This window comes from Rana temporaria, chromosome 2 (genome assembly GCF_905171775.1).
Source record: "Rana temporaria chromosome 2, aRanTem1.1, whole genome shotgun sequence".
NCBI lineage: Eukaryota > Metazoa > Chordata > Amphibia > Anura > Ranidae > Rana > Rana temporaria.
Window position 1 is genome coordinate 133,971,839 of NC_053490.1, and position 21,311 is coordinate 133,993,149.

Consider the following 21,311-nt stretch of genomic DNA (forward strand, 5'->3'; position numbering starts at 1 on the left):
CATGCGTCGAATCAGTACGACGCATGCGAGGGACGGCGGTCGGTCGGACGTGTCTGGTGAGTCTGTACAGACGACCGAACGCGTCCGACGGACAGTTTTCCAGCGCACAGATTTCTTAGCACGCTAAGAAATTTTTGTCCGCTGGAAACTGTCCGATTCGCCAGACAATTGTCCGGTCGGGCCTACACACGACCGGATCTGTCCGCTGAAACTGGTCCATCGGACCAGTTTCAGCGGACAGATCCGGTCGTGTGTACGGGGCCTAAGGCCCCATACACACGATAGAATTTATCCGCGAATACGGTCCAGCGGACCGTTTCCGTGGATAAATCCTCTCGTGGATTTCGGCGGATTTTCATGCGATGGTGTGTACACACCATCGCATTGAAATCCGCGCCGAAATCCTCTGGCGATGACGTGTCGCGCCGTCGCCGCGATTATGACACGGCGACGTGCGCGACGCTGTCATATAAGGAATTCCACGCATGCGTCAAATCATTATGACGCATGCGGGGGATCCCTTCGGACGGATGGATTCGGTGAGTCTGTACAGACCAGCGGATCCATTCGTTGGGATGGACTCCAGCAGATGGATTTGTTGTGCATGTCAGCAAATATCCGATCTGCTGGAATCCATCCCAGGGGAGATTTATCCGCCGAAAAAGATCCGCTGGCGTGTACACACCATAGGATCTATCCGCTGAAACCCATTTGCTGGGATTTATCTGCGGATGGATTCTATGGTGTGTACGGGGCCTAAGACTTCTCAACAGGCTTCTTAACAGAGAATTTATATTAAAACAACATTGAGACTGTAGTGACAAGCGCTCCTTTGACAGGTAACTACATTATTTAAGCTATTAATCTCCCTGTGAAAGCACTGTATATCTTTTAAAGACCTACGGCCAGATTCTCGTCCAGCGGCGTATCTTTGCGGCGGCGTAATGTATCCGATTTACGTTACGCCTCCGCAACTTAGACGGGCAAGTGCTGTATTCTCAAAGCACTTGCTCCGTAAGTTGCGGCGGCGTAGCGTAAATCGGCCGACGTAAGCCCGCCTAATTCAAATTTGGAACAGGGGGGCGTGTTTTATGTAAATGTTCTGTGACCCGACGTGATTGACGTTTTTCACGAACGGCGAATGCGCCGTCGGTGGAAATCTCCCAGTGTGCATTGCTCCTAATACGCCGCAAGGACGTATTGGTTTTGACGTGAACGTAAATTACGTTCAGCCCCATTCACAGACGAGTTACGCAAACGACGTAAAATTTTCAAATTTCTTCGCGGAAACGACGGCCATACTTAACATTGGTACGCCGCACTTACGCCACCATATAGCAGGGGTAACTATACGCCGGGAAAAGCCTAACGTAAACAGCGTAACTTTACTGCGTCGGCAGGGCGTACGTTCGTGAATTTGCATATCTAGCTGATTTACATATTTCGACACATAAATCAGCGTACACGCCCCTAGCGGCCAGCGTAAATATGCAGTTACGATCCGACGGCATAAGAGACTTACGCCTGTCAGATCTAATAGATATCTATGCGTAACTGATTCTAAGAATCAGCCGCATAGATACGACAGCACAACGCAGAGATACGACGGCGTATCTGGAGATACGCCGTCGTATCTCCACTGAGAATCTGGGCCCTATTGTTTATTTTCTGTATGAGCACAGTTGTCATATGTGTGAACCCTTACTAGCAGCAACACAGTGGCAATTGGATTTCTCAACTAATTGCCCCTGTTTGGACAGGTTATTATTTATTATTGGATGTATATATTATTGGATATATTGTACATGCTATTCATCTTCACGGTTTATCTTTAGGAAACATCTTTTTTTTTTTTTTGGTGAACACAGTTGTCTGTCTTTTCTTATATATTTCCTACCTGTTCACTGCAAGCTTGAGTTACTGTAAGTGTATATACCACAAAGGGACAAATTTGCCTTTTTGTGTTGTTTGCAGACAACATGGTGTAAACTGGTAATTACCTTTAAGTAAGCAAGTTATTTATTTATTTACATTTAAGTACCTTTCCATCACTAGAAACCTCCCCATGTGAAAAAGCCTGCTCAGGATGAAGGATGCACCACCATGTTATGGGAACTTGGAAAACCTGTTGGTTAGTAACACACTTCCAAACACATCAGATAACAGGAGACTTGCTTTGGTTTATGTGAACTAAAGGAAATGTACAGTGTATTTTTTGTGTTTATAGTTTATGACTAACCCTAGGTTAACATCTATGCGGTTGATGTGGTTTTCAGGCACATTTCGCGGTGCGTTTTGAAACAAGCATTTTTGATGCGTTTTGCATTTGTTTCCACTTTAACAAACTGTGTATAGCTAGTTGGGAAGCTGGCCGCTGCATCCTTACCAACCAATAAGTCAACAGCTGTCAGCAGGCTTCCCTGCTGACAGCTGAATGTAGAAACAAAAATTGCCGGCAATAAAAAAAAATCTGCAAAATATGGCATGGGGTCCCCCCCCATCCATACCAGGCCCTGTTGAGGGCATGTGGCCTGGCATGGTTCAGGAGGAGGGGGGCACTCGCTCGTCCACTCTCTTTCTTGACCTGCCAGGCTGCATGCTCGGATAAGGCTCTTGTATGGATTTTGGGGGGGACCCCACGCCATATTTAAAAAAATAATAATTGGCATGGGGTTCCCCTCAAAATCCATACCAGAGCCAAAGGACCTTGTTGTTTATTTATTTACTACAGGTATTTATAAAGTACTGACAACTTACACAGCATTTTACTTAGACCCCTTTCACACTGGATTGGTTTGCAGGCGCTATTGCGCTAAAAATAGTGCCTGCAAACCGACCCTAAACAGCCGCTGCTGTGTCTCCAGTGTGAAGGGCTTTCACACTGGAGCGGTGCGCTAGCAGGACGGTAAAAAAAAATCCTGCTAGCTGCATCTTTGGAGCAGTGAAGGAGCGGTGTGTATACCACTCCTCCACCACTCCTGCCCATTGAAATCAATGGGACACCGCGGCTATACCGCCAGCAATGTGCCTCTGCAGAGGCGCTTTGCGGTGATTTTTAACCCTTTCTCGACCGCTAGTGGGGGGTAAAACCGCTCTGCTAGCGGCCAAGTAGCGCAACGAAATTGGCGGTAAAGCGCCACCAATAATAGCGGTGCTTTACGGCCGACCCCGCCCCAGTGTGAAAGGCCCTGATTCAATAATTTTGATTACTCCCTGATTCAATAATTTTATTCCTTTATTCAAAAATAAAATTTCAACTCCCTTAATTATTCATATAGGATAACATACTATCATTTATGATTATATTATATCTTGTACCCGTTCCCACCACTAGGGGCACAAAACCAACATTTGTTCACCAGCCCCTTAATTTTACGTAAAATATCATTATATACACTTCTGCATACCTATAATATAATATTTTATATGTCCCTCATAGTATTTAATATTTAATATTTTATATGTCCCTCATAATATTCTCCTGTTTCCGTAATGTTTACTAATACCCATTCTTGGTTAGTCCTACTAAGTAGGTCACAATAAGCTGTGTTAGTTTTTAGAGTACTAATTTTTACTAATAAAAGAATAGTTTAAAAAACGGTATCACACTATTTGGGATTCCTTCTCTCCTGTATATGGGCTAATACTGGAAGTACCACCAGCAGTACAGGGGGGCGAAATATCGCCAGAGTGCCACACAGTGGCATACACTGTAAACGCTTTACACCCCAAGAGGGGGTGGAGGATTCGGTGAGTGTAGGCCATAAAAGAGCACAGATTGAGGTGGTCACTGTGTGGAATACAGTAACAGAACTTCACATGGCACAAAGCACTTTGAAACTCAGCACTTGTGATACAGAGATCACACTAACTCACCCTATTGTATATGGACTTTCAATATATACACTATTAACACTTGTGCACCATTGGATTTTTACGCATTAATTTTTTTGGTATTTTTTATATATTTTATTTTTATTAATCTTTATATTTTATATTTTCTGTCATTATCTGCCTTTTATCGCACGTATTGCAGGATTGCACATTTGTTTTCAGGCACAGATGCACTTTATTTATTTTATTCACCACAAGGGTAATCTAGTCAATATTTCAACAATTAATCAAGTTTTTATACATCTCTCTTATCAGATTCTATGTATCTATTAAGGTAGCGCCATTCCTACTCTCTAATCCTATACAGTGTGAAAGGCGCCTTATGTTTGACATTCACATCATTCGCTGCCCTCAAGGAGCTTACAATCTAAGGCCTCGTACACACGACTGAGGAACTCGTCGTAAATGAAACATCATTTTCCTCGACGAGTTCCTTGTCAGGCTTGTCGAGAAACTTGACAAGCTTTATTTGCATACACACTGTCAAGACAAAATCTTGTTGTTCTCAAACGCGGTGATGTAAAACACATTCGACGGCACTATAAAGGGGAAGTTTGATTCCACTGGCGCCACCCTTCTGAGCATGTGCGGGTTTCTAAGCATACACACGAACGTGTTTCTCGTCGAAAACCAGCCCGACGAGGAACACGACGAGGAAATTGAGACTCCCGACGAGGAAAAAGGGAACTTGTTCTCTTTTTTTCTCATCGAGTTCCTCAACAGTTTTCTCGATGAAAAACATACACACGACCGTTTTCCTTGGCAAAAAAGCTCTGCCACCAAATTTCTTGATGGATTCTGTCAAGGAAAACGGTCTTGTGTACGAGGCCTAAGGTTCCTATCTTACATCCATATATACATATACACTAGGGCCAATTTGCGTAAGAGAGGAGAAGAAAAAAGAGTACCTGAAGGAAACACACGCAAGGTTTGTTTATTCCCAGGAAAAGTACACATTTTGGTAGATTGTATTTTACAGTGCCTTAAAAAAGTATTCACACCCCTTGAAAATTTGTCATGTTACAACCAAAAACGTAAATGTATTTTATGTGATCGACTAACACAAAGTGACACCTGATTGTGAAGTGGAAGGAAAATGATAAATGGTTTTCAATTTTTTTTTTACAAATAAATATGTGAAAAGTCTGGCGTGCATTTGTATTCAGCCCCCCCGAGTCAATACTTTTGTAGAACCGCCTTTCACTGCAAGTCTTTTTGGGGATGTCTCTACCAGCTTTGCACATCTAGAGAGTGACATTTTTTCCCCATTCTTCTTTGCAAATTAGCTCAGCACATTAATTAGAATATTGTATAATCTTCCGATACTGTAATTAGCACAGCAACTTAATTAATAGAGTAAGAATAAAGGGTAGGAGTACAATATCCAACAACCATCTGATTACAAATCATTGCACTCTGTTTTAATGTAGATTTTACACAGCGTCCCAACTTTTTTGAAATTGGGGTTGTGGTAGGTGTCATAAGTTTAGAGTTTGGTCAGAATATAAAATTACAATATTTCAAAAAACTTGGTTGATTTTTAATACTATGATAGATGTAGCTACTATGGGCAGTTACATGGATGTAATTGAATTTGTATTATTAAAAAATATTGATTGCACACAGTGTTATGCAGAATAGCTACATTACTGCAATCTATAAAAACAGAATACCAAATCTACATTAAGCTGCCAATCTTATTATCTTGACTGCAAAGCACAATAAATTAATAAAGGGCAATAATTAATCACAGTCAGATATCAGATTATAAAAAAAAGATCAAATTTGATTGTTGTGGGTATTTGCACATAGTTGTTGCATCTTGTAATTATTAAACAAGCCTGTTAATGTTAAAGCTGAAGTTTACATAAAAAAAAAAAAAAAATGTTTTTGTTACATCACTTACCTAGAATGAAGTACATCCCACATTGTGCAAGTAGCTGGATCCTGGAGAAAACTGCACTGCACTGCACTGCCGGGATACCGGTCCTCTTCATGTTTTTGAACTTCTAGTGCTGTAATAGTTAACGGCTTTAGGTCTTCAGACAGAACAGTAGTCAATAAAAGAACATTTCTCAATAGAGGAAGAGGGAGAAGAAGGCACGTTCCCATCAGGCCATCTGTACCCCTGTTCTGTCTGAAGCTGCTAACCCTTGTAGCCCTGAAAGTTCGGAGCCAGGGAGATTTCTCCAGCTGCCATTATTCACTATATTATTCACCAAATTATGGGTTGTCATCTGAACAGGAATAGAGGGAAAATCTTCCAATGGGACACTAGTTCTAGTAACCCTGTTGAAAACTAGGGATTTAGTAGTGATGATTGAATGAGATGTTCAAAGCTTGGGTTATTTTTTTTTATAACCTAACCCCCCTTTGACCAAATAAGGACCGCCGCACGACTATATACGTCGACAGAATGGCACGGCTGGGCACATGGACGTATATATACGTCCCCTTTAAGAGCCCAACCATGGGTCACGAGCACGGTGCCGGTGCGGCGCTCGCGACCCGGTCCAAAACTCCGTGACCCGCGGACCCGTTCGCCGCGGGTGTCCCGCGATCGGGTCACAGGAGCTGAAGAATGGGAAGAAGTGAGTGTAAACAAACCTTCCCCGTTCTTCTCTGTGGCAGTGGCAGTGATCGTCTGTTCCCTGATATAGGGAACGACGATCACTGACGTCACACGTCCAGCCCCGCCCCCCTACAGTAAGAAAAACACATGAGGTCACACTTAACCCCTACAGCCCCCCCTAGTGGTTGACCACTTCACTGCCATTTTCACAGTAAACAATGCATTTTTATAACACTTTTCGCTGTGAAAATTACAATGGTCCCAAAAATCTGTCAAAAGTGTCCGATGTGTCTGCCATAATGTTGCAGTCACGAAAAAAATCAATGATCGCCGCCATTAGTAGTAAAAAAAAAATTATTAATAAAAATGCCAAAAAACTATCCCCTAGTTTGTAAACGCTATAAATTTTGCGCAAACCAATCGATAAACGCTTATTGCGTTTTTTTTTTATACCAAAAATAGGTAGAAGAATACGTATCGACCTAAACTGAGGAAAATATCTTTTTTTTATATCTTTTTTGGGGATATTTATTATAGCAAAAAGTAAAAAATATTGCATTTCTTTCAAAATTGGCACTCTATTTTTGTTTATAGCGCAAAAAATAAAAACCGCAGAGGGGATCAAATACCACCAAAAGAAAGCTCTATTTGTGGGAAAAAAAGGACACCAATTTTGTTTGGGAGCCATGTCGCACGACCGCGCAATTGTCAGTTAAAACGACGCAGTGCCGAATTGCAAAAAGGGGCAAGGTCCTTAACCTGCATAATGGTCCGGGTTTTAACCGGTTAAAATTCTCCACAACTTTATCCTTGACCTGTCTGGTATGGTCCTTGGGATTCATGATACTGTTTGTTCACAAAGGTTCTCTAACAAACCTCCGGGGGCTTCACAGAACAGCTGTATTTATACTGAGATTAAATTACACACAGGTGGACTCTATTTACTAGATTTATTAGGTGACTTCTGAAGGCAATTGATTCCACTAGATTTTAGTTAGGGGTATCAGATTAAAGGGGTCTGAATACAAATTCACGCCACACTTTTCATATATTTATTTGCAAAAAAACTAATTGAAAACCAGGGCTTTTTTTCTGGGGGAACTTGGTGGAACTCAGTTCCACCACCTTTGGCTCAGACCCTTTGGTGCCTGCTCACCACAATCACTTGTAAACACAGAAGTCGGGGTTCTGTGTTTACAAGTGACAGCTCTGCACTCTGTGTACTGAAATTCTGGTATGTAATGCCCCTTTTAAGGCCCTCCTACTATTTGATGTGATTTGGAGGGTGCGTGTAGGGGGAGGGGTTTTGTGGGGTTGCGGTTAAGTTCCAGCACCTATTGTTTGAGAAAAAAAGCCCTGTTGAAAACCATTTATCATTTTTCTATCCACTTCACAATTATGAGCCAATTTGGTTGATCGCTGGTGTATGGGATCAATTTAAATATGCATTCATCATTTAAACATATTCTAGAGATCTTCTTGAAGGTCATTTTAGAATTAATGGCTTACATATGTTTTTTTTTTTTTCTTCAAGACTCTGAGTTTTGTGAGTCTTCTGGTGTGCAGGCTATTTGTCAGCAAAGACATGACATTCAGGTGGAAGAAATAGAAAGCAGTCATCACGGTCACTCAGGACACTCACACAGTGCATCCAGTGGAGGCATTGCAGAGTTTGTATGGATGGTTCTTCTCGGAGATGGAATACACAACTTCACAGATGGCTTGGCAATAGGTGAGCTGATATGAACTCTGCAACCGCCTAAGCCCTTGTTCACAATGCAATTTGTCATTTGTCAAATCACACCCTATTTTCAGCAATGGAACCATTCAAATCATTGTGATTCAAGTCACAGCAACTTTGAAAAAGATTCCTGCACTATGTTTCTGTGATTTCATTGATACTTGCAATGACTTCTGTTAAATGAAGTTGCAAGCCACAATTAAATTGGAGATCCAAACAGTACTGATCTGCAGCTTTGACATCGCACTGAAGTAGCATGATTTCAAGGCCACACTGGTGTGAACCTAGGGCTCAGCCTTTGCTGGGCCTTTATCAGGGACGTGTGGTGAGGTCAGGGGATGATGAGGCACTGGCTAGTATCAGAGCCAGATACACACAGGTTACATACGCTGGAAACGTTGGAGTGAGAGCAATAATTCTAGCACTAGACCTCTGTAACACTAAACCTGTAACCTGTAACACAATTTAAAGCGTCACCTATGGAGATTTTTAAGTACCGAAGTTTGGCGCCATTCCACAAGTGTGCGCAATTTTAAAGCCTGACATTTACTTGGCATAACATCATCTTTCACATTATGCAAAAAAAATTGCGCTAACTTTAGTGATTTTTTTTATATTCATGAAAGTTTTTTCCAAAAAAAACGTGTTTGAAAAATTGCTGCACAAATACTGTGTAACATAAAAATTACCACTATTTTATTCTCTAGGGCAGTGATGGCAATCCTTGGCACCCCAGATGTTTTAGAACAACATTTCCCATGATGCTCAACTAGACTGCAGAGTGCATGAGCATCATGGGAAATTTAGTTTCAAAACATATGGGGTGCCAAGGTTTGCCATCACTGCCCTAGGGTGTCTGCTAAAAAAAAAAAAAAAATATATATATATATATATATATATATATATATATATATATATATATAATGTTTGGGGGCTCTAAGTAATTTTCCAGCAAAAAATATGTAGGAGAGAAATGTCAGACTTGGCCTGGGTGATAAGTGGTTAATTACCATAAGTAATTCATATATGAATAATTATTATATATTGTTTTTAAGGTAATTTACTATAGTTTCAAAAACTGTACTGAAGCAGGTGGCTTAACGGACAAATTACTGAAGCTTGAAGTTATAACTTTAAACCAGTAATTTCACAGTAAATAGATAAATAATAAAGGATTATGTTTTAATCAAGCTAAATCATATATTATGCTATATTTTATGACAGTACCATTTCAGCAGGCAGCAGATTCTCATTCTCCCTTTTATCTGTGTGAGAAAAACATGGGATTGTGGGTAAATCTTATACACATAAACCCATGTTTTTTTCTTCTAGTTAAGAGGGCTGGGCTGGAAGGGAGAATTTATCTTTTAGACACATACCCCCTTCTATGACACTGCAGTGAGAGGCGAACCTTCACTGCAGCATTTTTATTGGTCAGCTTGTTCCAATGGTGCTTTACCATTGGTCCAAAGCTCCAAGCTGTCCATTAAGCTCATTGCTTCTGACAAGAAGTGAGAGGCACTGTGAGTTCATCCTCTGAGTCTGCTGCAAACAGTGTGCTAGCTGATTAAACTGTCCGCTCTGTATGTAGCTTCTGACAGGCTCCGCATGAAGCCCCGAATCTCCAGAAACTATAGGTGGCAGGAGCCCCAAATTTTGAACAGTGGTAGGGTAACTTTCATGGATATGCAATAAAGTCTGGCAGCTTACCTGTCTCCATTTGTTCATTAGAGGCCTGACTCTGTTCTGGTTGCCTTTTTATAACCTCTCCTTCCTGTATGGCCCCACCCAGGCCATCCCAGGAAGTCTATATTAACTGTTGCACTACAGGTCTGCAGTGCTGTTCAACCGTGTTGTTAGCTTAAGTTCCTGTCTGCGGTGTGCTACGTTTACCTTCCTGTGTACCGTTTTTGGCTCGTCCCTGACTTCTCCTGTTTGCTTGTGACCCTCCCTGACCTTTTGCTTGTCCCTCGGTTACCCTTGTCTGCCTGTTGCCCTGACCTCGGCTTACCCATCACTATCGCTTGTCCTGCTTGCTGCTTCCCCTCTCTCCCTGCGAAGCGTGACCTAGGGGATCCCAGGGGTCGCGACCTGGATCCAGCCGCGGCAAAGGCTATCCTCACCACTAGAGGCTTTGGTGAACACAAAGCTGGGTCTTAGACACCGCGCCCTGGGGGATCTTGGGTTCACGCTCCCTCTCTGATAGCAGCAGTCAGCTATAGGGTTCACTACCCTGTGGTGCATCCCTGACCCCAATGGGGTGCACTTGTCACCTGGCCACAGGTGACCTGACAGTAAGACTTCAGCTACTAAACCTAACCCCGCTTTAAACTTCTCCACAACTTTATCCCTGGCCTGTCTGGTGTTTTCCTTGGCATTTATGATTCTATTTGGTCACTAAGGTTCTCTAACAAACCTCTGAGGGCTTCACAGAACAGCTGTATTTATACTAAGATTAAATTACACACAGGTGGACTCTATTTACTAGATTTATTGGGTGACTCCTGTAGGCAATTGCTTCCACTAGATTTTAGTTAGGGGTGTCAGATTAAAGGGGGCTGAATACAAATGCACACCACACTTTTCAGATAATTATTTGTAAAACCATTTTCCTTATACTATCAAATTACACTTACCAAATTTGGGGTCTCTGTTACCCCAGGTTGCCGAGCTACGACCCTCAATATATTTTTTTTTGCCTCACCTGCCTCCCCTGACTGCACGTTTCAGGTGTTTATGCTTAATTGTTCGTTCACACTGCTGTCAGATTTTTCCTTGAAGCGCGCTGCAGCGAGGAAGGAGTATGGTGATGCAATATAGTGATATGCGGTGCAGACTGATATGATCCCTGTATTCCTAATTCAGTCACAAATCCCAGAGTTTTTTTATCAGCTAAAACCTTGGACTGCTGATATCATTATAGTTGTTATTACTGCTAATACAAATTTGTCCCCAGCACTGGGTCCACCTTGCTGACAGCATTCCTGCTGCCTGTCCTTGATTAAGGGCCCTTTTACACGGGGCGGATCAGTAATGATCCGCCTCCGTGTGTCCGTAAGCTCAGCGGGGATCGCTCCGTATATCCCCGCTGAGCCGGCGGCTGACAGGGCGGTCCCCGCACACTGTGGACGCGTTTCGCAATAGTTTGCATCATCTCATCAAGGTGGATGAGTCTGGCAGCAGCATTCATGATGGACTGAAGGGGGGTTAGAAAATGCAGAGGTAGGCCATTGTGGAGGGAGTTGCAGTAATCGAGGCGAGATATGACCAGGGAGTGAATTAAGAGTTTTGTGGTGTCATTGGTTAGAAAGGGGTGTATTTTGGAGATGTTGTGGAGGTTAAGGCGGCAAGATTTGGACAGTGATTGAACGTGAGGCTTAAAGGACAATTCAGAGTCCAGGACTACACCTAGGACCTTGGCATGTGGGGATGGGCTGATATTTGTGCCATCAATTTTGACAGAGAGATCAGGGGAAGAGGCACGGAGGAGGGACAATGATAAGTTCCGTTTTGGATAGATTGAGTTTGAGGAAGTGGTGTGACATCCAAACTGATATATCTAATAGTAAAATAGTGATACGTGAGGAGAATGAAGGAGTGAGTTGAGGGGTAGAGAAGTAGATTTGAGTGTCATCAGCAGCAGGGAGGAGGTGTAGATTAAAAAAAGGAGAGATCAAAGAACAGAACCTTGGGGGACCCCAACAGAGAATGGAAGAGGGGAGGAGGAAGCAGAGTTGTAATTAACGCTAAAGGTGCGGTTGGATAAGTAGGTAGAGAACCAGCAAAGAGTACAGTCACGGAGGCCAAAGGTGTGGAGTTTTTTGAGGAGGAGGGGGTGGTCAACCGTATCGAAGGCAGCAGAGAGGTCCAGGAGTAGGAGTACAGAATAGTGTCCCTTCGTTTTGGCCGTTAGTATATCGGGCAATGTCATACAGAATCTCTATACCTGCAATTTTTTTTTTAGTTAATTCACAGTATAGTCTTCCACTGCTAAGCTGATTAAGGGCCTTGTGAACACAGCCATAAAAAAATGTGCCAGGGCAGGGAAGAAAACATAAATTTGTTATTTTTCCTGTGGACTGCTGTGGTGAATTGAAGTTGCCAAAACAGAACTAATATATGCTTTTCTCTGTAGGCGCTGCTTTTTCTGCAAGCATATCTGGAGGCCTCAGCACAACCATTGCAGTGTTTTGTCATGAATTGCCCCATGAGCTCGGTAAGTAATGAAACTATTACTGTCTGTATTTTGGGCTCGCTCAGCCCTTTTTAACTAAAATTTTTTTTTGTTTAATTCTCCTTTAACCACTTCAGCCCCTGAAGGTTCACCCCCTTCATGAGCAGGCCCTTTTTTGCGATACAGCACTGCGTTACTTTAACCACTAGCCGACCAGCCACCGTCATTATACGGCGGCAGGTCGGCTCTCCTGGGCGAAAGCCCGTAGCTATACGTCCTATCGTATAGCCGCCACTAGGGGGCGCGTGCGCGCCGCCGGAGGCGCGCGCGCGCGCCCCCCGCTCGCCCCCGACTCCCGTGCGTGTGCCCGGCGGGCGCGATCGCCGCCGGGCACACGCGATCGCTCGTTACAGAGCGGGGACCGGGAGCTGTGTGTGTAAACACCCAGCTCTCGGTCCTGTCAGCGGGGGAAATGCTGATTTTCTGTTCGTACACTGTAAACAGAAGATCAGTGTTTCCCCTAGTGAGGCCACCCCCCCCCCCCACAGTAAGAACACACCCAGGCATACTTAACCCCTTCCCCGCCCCCTAGTGTTAACCCCTTCACTGCCAGTGGCATTTTTATAGTAATCTAATGCATTTTTATAGCACTGATCGCTATAAAAATGCCAATGGTCCCAAAAATTTGTCAAAAGTGTCCGAAGTGTCCGCCATAATGTCGCAGTAACGAAAAAAAATCGCTGATCGCCGCCATTACTAGTAAAAAAAATATATTAATAAAAATGCCATAAAAATACCCCCTATTTTGTAAACGCTATAACTTTTGCGCAAACCAATCAATAAACGCTTATTGCGATTTTTTTTACGAAAAATATGTAGAAGAATACGTATCGGCCTAAACTAAGGAAAAAAAAATTTTTTTTATATATTTTTGGGGGATATTTATTACAGCAAAATGTAAAAAATATTATTTTTTTTCAAAATTGTCGCTCTATTTTTGTTTATGGCGCAAAAAATAAAAACCGCAGAGGTGATCAAATACCACCAAAAGAAAGCTCTATTTGTGGGAAAAAAAGGACGCCAATTTTGTTTGGGAGCCACGTCGCACGACCGCGCAATTGTCAGTTAAAGCGTCGCAGTCCCGAATCGCAAAAAGTGCTCTGGTCTTTGACCAGCAATATGGTCCGGGGGGTAAGTAGTTAACTGACACTTGCGCGGTCACAAATAGAGCTTTCTTTTGGTGGCATTTGATTACCTCTGCGGTTTTTATTCTTTGCACTATAAACAAATAAATACTTTTTACTTTCTGCTATAAAACATACCCAATAAAAAAAAATCCAAAAAAAATCGAATTCCTTCATCAGTTTAGGTCTATATGCATTCTGCTACATGTTTTTTGGTAAAAAAAAATCCCAATTAGCGTTTATTGATTGGTTTGCGCAAAAGTTATAGCGTCTACAAACTATGGAATCTTTTTATTTTTTTACTATTAATGGCGGCAGTCAGCGATTTCTAGTCGGAAGTGATCTAGTGGAATGAGAGTGAGATCTCTCGAAAGTGGGGACGGATACCTGTCAAAAACAGGTAACCGCTCTCTCCCCCCCCGAAAGGTGCCATATTTGTCACCGGAGGGGGAAGGAGTCAGATGGGTGGAACTCTGCTTTAAAGTCTCCTTTCTTTGGCTGTATACAATGTTATGGATAGCAACGGCCTATGGCAAATATATAGAATAAAAGCAATGTATATGTAAATATGTGTACAGAATGCGTTACATACTAATCTAAATGAAGCGAAAAGTTCCTGCTATCTAAAGATTTTTTCTTTTTTAAAAGCCCATGGCATGTGAAACACACCCAAAAACTCCACCCGGTGCCAAAAAAAGTACACACACAAAGAATGACACAAAACGTGCAAAGGGTGTTACACCGTCCTCCACTAGGATGGACCTTACCCTGATCTCCCAGGGCGTTAGGATCCAGACGGGGCCAGAGGTACTTTACATGGTCCATTTGGCCAAAACCAGACAGACCCCTTTCTCTGGAGTATTTGGTGGGACTCCCCTGAAGGGAGACCCCATGAGAGCAGGCGAACTAAGCCAGAAGGCCATGTCCACCCACTCCCAAGACGTTCAGGGTAGGCCCGAGGACCCACACCCTACTAATTACACTGTGACAAACGTGCAATAACCAAAAAAAAGGCATTAAAGTGACAAACACGGGGGATAAATAAAAAGAAAGTAGGGAGATGGAAGGTGGGAGAAGTGAAAAGTGACCGTTGAGTATCACAATGGCCGGCCCCCTGGCCAGGAATCAAAAATTCCTCTGGTCCTAGCTAAAAGGCTCGGCAGGTGTGAAAAGGGTGTTTGTGGAGATGTGACCAAGGTGCCATACTTGTAAGTGCCCTCTCAAACACTTGTGCAAATACGGCACCCCTGGACTGCCACTCCAGGGGCACAATCTCCACAGGCTTTTCGATGGACCCTGGCCCACAGCCCGGACCAGCAGCACCCACCCCAGCCAGGAAGGTAGGAGCTCTGGGAGATTGGGGAGAGCCCACATCAGCAGGCTTCTCCCACTACTTCCATCACTCCCTCCTAATCACGTTCGGGAAATACTAACCGCTCCCCCCGACAGAAATAGGAGCTAGTGTTCTCTCCCGAACAACTGACCGGGGCAGGCACCACAAAATCCAGGCCAGAGGCCAGGGGCCCGGCCCCTCAGCTTCGACCGCATGTTTTTTTGTCCAAATCAGAAGGCTTCCACCTCCACGCCAGCAGGTTTAGCATCTGCCAACCGTCATCCCTTTCCACCTTGGCGTGTACTAGGGACGGTTAGCATAGCACCACCTACTGGCAACTGATAAGAACAGATACTACACTTGATCTTAGCCAATAGGCAGAGAAGCTGCTATCGAAAGATGCTAGTTTAGTAGCTGCAGTACTTTTTGAGCCACTGACAAGCAAAATGCAGCAAGCACAGTCAGAACACCAGATTTGCATACATATTTAAAGTCATGGGCCTGGATTCACATACATTGGCGCAAATTTATGCGGCCGTAGCGTATCTAATATACGCTACGCCGGCGCAGCACACAGATGCAAGCACAGTGTTCACAAAGCACTCGCCCCCAGTCGCTGTTAAAGATACGCTAGGTTTACTCAGTATAAGCCAGCGTAGGTTGAATTGGGCGTGAGCTATGCTAATGAAGCTTGACCCCATGTAAATGAAGGACTAAGCGTCATTAAGTTACGAATAACGTACAGCGCATGCCCCGTGGACGCATCCCAGTGCGCATGCGCAGAATCACGTCGAAATAACGGCCTAAGATACGTCGAATCACTGCCTACGACGTGAACGTAACCTACGCCTAGCCCTATTCACATACTACTTAAACGACGTAAAATACGACGGCTGTGTTCCCTGAATAACTTTACGCCGGACGTACGACTTACGCAATCCGCGTATATTATGCCCTCATTTGCATATGTGCATAGAAAATCAAACGGAGCGGAAAATGCGCCCAGCGTAAATATGCGCCCACGATACGACGGCGTAGGCAAGTTACGTTGGTCGTGGAAGCCTATTTTTAGGCGTATCTCAGATTGTGGGCACGGCGCACATATACGACGGCGCATAGATAGACTTACGCGGGGTATCTCGAGATACGTCGGCGTAAGTGCTTTGTGAATCCGGGTCTTGGTCTCTGCTATGCTTTTACAATACATGGGCTTGTGGGACAATACTCGCCTTGTGGGACAAAAGCATTAAAAATGAACTCCAAGAAAATACATTTTTGGACATCTGCATTATAAGAGTAAGTTACTACTAATAATATGTGCCCCATGTGTGAATGGAATATATTTTGTGACTGGAAGATGGGTGATTGTACTGTTCATGCGCTTCTCCTTCAATCACAGAAAGCCATGTATTTAGTGAAAATAATGATGAATGGAGGGGGTATAAAGCGAGCAACCCACTATGAGAACTGTGCTCCAGTCTGAGCTGATAGTTTCAGTGCTGGATGTTCGTCGCTACAGTAGTGTATGGGAGTAATGCCGCGTACACACGATCATTTTTCGGCATGAAAAAAACATAGCTTTTCTAAAACGTCATTTAAAATGATCGTGTGTGGGCTTCACATCATTTTTCAGGTTCTGAAAAATTACAAAAAAAAATTTGAACATGCTGCATTTTTTAATATCGTTTTAAACTATGTCGTTTTTCGGGGTTGTAGAAAATGATCGTGTGTGGGCTAAAACTATGTAAAAAACCTGCGCATGCTCAGAAGCAAGTTATGAGATGGGAGCGCTCGTTCTGGTAAAACCACCGTTCATAATGGAGTAAGCACATTCATCACGCTGTAACAGACAAAAAAGCGTGAATCGTCTTTTACTAACACGGAATCAGCTAAAGCAGCCCAAAGGCGAATGGAACTTCCCCTTTATAGTGCCGTCATACGTGTTGTACGTCACCGCGCTTTGCTAGATCATTTTTTAAAAACGATGGTGTGTAGGCAACATCGTTTTAATGATGAAGTTGGGAAAACTTCGTTTTTTCGACATGCTGAAAAACTTTTTTTTTTCATGCTGAAAAATGATTGTGTGTACGCGGCATAAGTGAACTAACAGTTTTAGGGAATGCAGGAAAAGTTGCACATGGAACGTCCATCATTAGTTTAGCTTATTATTATTAGTTTAGCTTATAATTTTGTTTATTATTTTATTTACGACTAATTATTATTGTTTATTACTTTATTTATTATTATTTAGTTTAGCTTATTAATATTTTGTTTGTTATTATTAGTTTAGCTTATTCTTATGTTGTTTTTTTGTTTTGTTCAGATTAAAACTTAAAACATTATTTATATATATATATATATATATATATATATATATATATATATATATATATATATATATATATATATATATATATATATATATATATATATATATATATTTTGGAAAGAGTAGGTAAGGTTTGCTGTCAGTTTCCCCCCCAAAAAAAACACAATATATAACCCATTTTTTTTTTTGTAAAATATAAAAGATATTACAACGAGTAAATAGATACGCAACATGCATTAAAAATTGTGCACATTTGTGGCTCAGCGCCGGGGGGGTTAAACAGACTCCTGATGTCCCACTTTTGAGACAGAAAAAGAAACTGAGGATATAGTTCCCCAAAAAAATGTTTCTCTCAGCAGAATTTACTGCACTCCAGATAAATGAACAGGGAGCTTTCTGTACAGAGGCATCCTTCCTTCACAAACTGAAATGAAATAAACACAGTTATATATGATATATTTACCAGCCCCCCTCTCTATCCTGAAATTATCCCCCTGTGTGCCCCAAGCAGCTGACAGCCAGTGGGATGGAAAGGAGGTGTAGCCAGCAGGACTGCATGACAAAGGGGCACACAGGGGGAAAGGATGATCGAAGACAGGAAGGGTGATCAGTATAGTTGGGGCACAATTACAGGAACAGATACCCCTGTGTATGGCTCTGTGGTGACACTCTGCACTCACAGGAATTGACTTGAAGGATTGTAAACCTCCTTTCGGAGGTTTGCCAAGGTCAGCGAGCTGTCCTCAGGCCTTTGCGGCTGTTTCCGAGGCTCTCCGGCGTACCTCCACCTCTGGCTGCATGCGGTATTGCATGTCATTTAAGTCAATGCGGAACAATTTTTTTTAGTTTCCATTGACTTCAATTGGGAAACTCGCTTTGATATGCGAGTACTTTGGATTATGAGCATTCTCCTGGAATGGATTATGCTCGTAATCCGAGGTTCCACTGTATTTATATAGCGTTATGTTGTTTATTGGAATCTTTTGCTATCCCGCCCAAACTGCAATGATGTTTTAACAGATATCAGAAAGATTGTGAATGACAAATTAAGTACTTTAATGATGTATGTATTTAAATCATCTGTGTAAAACATTTATTCGCTACAGAAAAAGTTTACAATTTTTTTTTTTTCTTTTTAGGTGATTTTGCTGTCTTGCTGCAAACTGGTGTTCCAGTAAAGAGGGTGCTTTGCTTCAGTCTGATTTCATCATTTCTCTCATATCTGGGAATGGTGGTTGGAGTTGTAGCCAGTAGGAGTTCTACTCATATAACTCCCTGGATATTTGCTGCCACTGCTGGGATATTTCTATATGTGGCACTTGTAGATATGGTATGCTATTTATTGATTTTATGTCCATACATGTGAAAATTTTATTAGGCTTATATGTGGCCCATCTATGTCTGACCTTAAAGGATAAGTTCTTCATTTGAAGAATAAATAATAAATGCACATGTTTTTGTAAGGACCCTGCAGAGCATTACACCCACAATCTGCAACCTTAGGCTTCTGCAGACTCTCAGCATAGCTGTCTGTTCGTACAGGCAGGCAGTTACCGAAGAGCAGGAAAATTAATGTACCGTATTTTCCGGCGTATAAGACGACTTTTTGGATGCAAAAAAATGCATCCAAAGTCGGGGGTCGTCTTATACGCCGGGTACGGTCTCCGTGCAGCTGCGATCGTTCATGATTTCAAAGCCGCGCCGTCTTCTCAGCGTGTCCTGTGATTGGCGGAACACAAATTTTCCCAGCAGCGCCTCTGTTCTGTCTTCCGCCAATCACGGATGCCTTCTCATCTTTGGACGAGATGAGAAGGCATCCGTGATTGGCAGAACACAGAACAGAGGCGCTACTGGGAAAATTTGTGTTCCGCCAATCACAGGACACGCTGAGAAGATGGCGCGGCTTTGAAATCATGGACGCTCGCAGCAGACGGAGACTGTCACCGGCCTGCAAAACGTGAGTGATGGCACAGTGGGGGGGAAAGTGGGGGCAAATGATGGCACTGTGGGGGCAAGAGATGGCACTGTGGGGGAAAGTAATGTGATGGCACTGTGGGGGCAAGTAATGTGATGGCACAGTGGGGGCATGTAATGTGATGGCACTGTGGGGGCATGTAATGTGATGGCACTGTGGGGGCAAGTAATGGCACAGTGGGGGCATGTAATGGCACAGTGGGGGCATGTAATGGCATAGTGAGGCTTGAAAGAAGCCTGTTTCTGTCAGCGGTTGTTTCTGTCAGCGGTTGTTCTGGCTAACCCTCAGCTTCCAGAAAGACTAGTAGGAAGGGGGTAGTCTTATACGGCGAGTATATCCCAAAACCAACATTTTTCCTGGAAAATTAGGGGGTCGTCTTATACGCCGGAAAATACGGTACTAAAAGCGCTCACCAGCTCATTGAGAACTATGAGCCATCAGTCGAAATGGTACTTCTAGGCATTCATTCACAGGAAACGGTGAATGACGCAGCCATGTGGGTGGAGCCTGGCACAACTGCGCTGTTTTGAAATTATAACAGCAGGTGCAGGGTGAGGATCCCCCACCCTCTGTCACAGGGAGGAGGAAATGGATGGGGGGGGGAGTCTGCAGATGCTGCAACATGTTACATATTCTGCCCTAAAAACGGGTGGAAAATGTGAAAAGACACACAATCCCTTCCAGCTCTAAGGGGTCTTCAAAAGTGAAGGGCAACAGGTACATTGGTATTCCAAGACTGGGTGGATGGAAGGAAGGAAGGAAGGTGCGCACACCTAGTACATTACTAACGACAATTTAATGAATAATAAAATTCATTAGCCTAGATCTGAGGACCGCGGTGCGCCCCTGAACCGCGTCAGCTTTACCCTGTTATGGTGCTGCACATGTGCATACACTGTGTGATTTTTATGGCCCAATTGAGAGTTGTGTTTTGTGAGCACCCACTTTTTATGGATTTTATAATTCATTAAATTATCATTGGTAATGCACTAGGTGTGCGCGCCTTCCATTTTGTAGGGTGGAAAATGTAACCTGTTCCAAAGATGAACTTAGCCTTTAAATTGTAATAGTATGATATATCATTCTCTTTTTTTTTGTCTAAACCCATGAACTGAAAGTTTTCTAGATGGTGACACTGGTGAGGACCAAAACATTTTATGTGTCAGAGGGGGTTAGAACTTTATTTTTGTAGATAGTGCTGACAAATTTTATGCTACTTTACAGAGTACGGTATATAAAGCCATTCATATCACCTCTGTGTGACGGATCTTACACCTTTAGCAAACCTGCACACACTAGGACTACTTTTTGAGTGAAATCTGATTAACCTACCAGTATGTTTTTGGCATAGAAAAGGGGAACAATAAGCAATGTTAGTCTATCACTTTAATGACCTTTATCGTAATGCTATTTTATGAATAATTTTAAGTAGCCAGCAAAGCAAATCATACAGTAACTACATTGTGTCATCTTGTATTCAGCTGCCCCAAATGCTACACCGCGAGAGCTCTGATCTTTGCCAAGGAATGGACTGCGTCCTCCACAGTACTGGCTTCCTGTTTGGATGTGGAATTATGCTGTGCATTGCCCTGTTCCAGGACCAGATGGTGTTTCTCAATTTATAGAGAAAAGAAGGACAGCGGATCTCAGGAACTGTCAAGTGGATTAGCAAACAAACATTATTTTAGGATTTTTTTTTTTTATCCTAAAACCTCAAAGCTCTAAACAAGACATAGCATTTTTGGAAGCGTAAACTGGTGCCAAATTCATAACATACTAGGTTTTATAATCCTCATAATGACAAATAGAAAAGGGTAGTATATATACCTATGAAGGATAAGCTATGTAGCACTCCTTATACCATTTTACCTCTTACACAGCAGAACAGGACATGCATCACTCTTACTCAGGTTAAGTCACCTGGTGCCCGGGCCGTCTATAATATTGATTGGAACCTGGGTGAACATTTTCTTGCCCCTCCCCCCCTTGAAATTTTGCTCTCCACCCCAACATCCCCAAAAAAAACACACATGGACTTATTAAAAATAAAAATGGGCTATACTACCCTCATCATTACACAGGACCTCTTTCCTCACACTACCCCATCAT

At 42.8% G+C, this 21,311-nt stretch overlaps 1 protein-coding gene and 1 pseudogene across 4 annotated transcripts in view; one reads left to right on the forward strand and one right to left on the reverse strand.

The window, feature by feature from the left end:
- SLC39A5 (solute carrier family 39 member 5) overlaps positions 1–20,928 on the forward strand; it is a 73,066-nt gene extending 52,138 nt beyond the window's left edge. For all 4 annotated transcript variants that reach the window (XM_040341116.1, XM_040341119.1, XM_040341117.1 and 1 more), the window contains 5 exons: positions 2,056–2,131; positions 8,001–8,198; positions 12,343–12,423; positions 18,367–18,557; positions 20,684–20,928. In XM_040341116.1, the coding sequence (XP_040197050.1) occupies positions 2,056–2,131; positions 8,001–8,198; positions 12,343–12,423; positions 18,367–18,557; positions 20,684–20,827 (690 nt within the window). In that variant the 3' untranslated portion in view covers positions 20,828–20,928. The remainder of the gene's footprint in view (positions 1–2,055; positions 2,132–8,000; positions 8,199–12,342; positions 12,424–18,366; positions 18,558–20,683) is intronic.
- On the reverse strand, positions 15,153–15,288 carry LOC120929988 (annotated as a pseudogene).
- Positions 20,929–21,311: the final 383 nt, after the last annotated feature.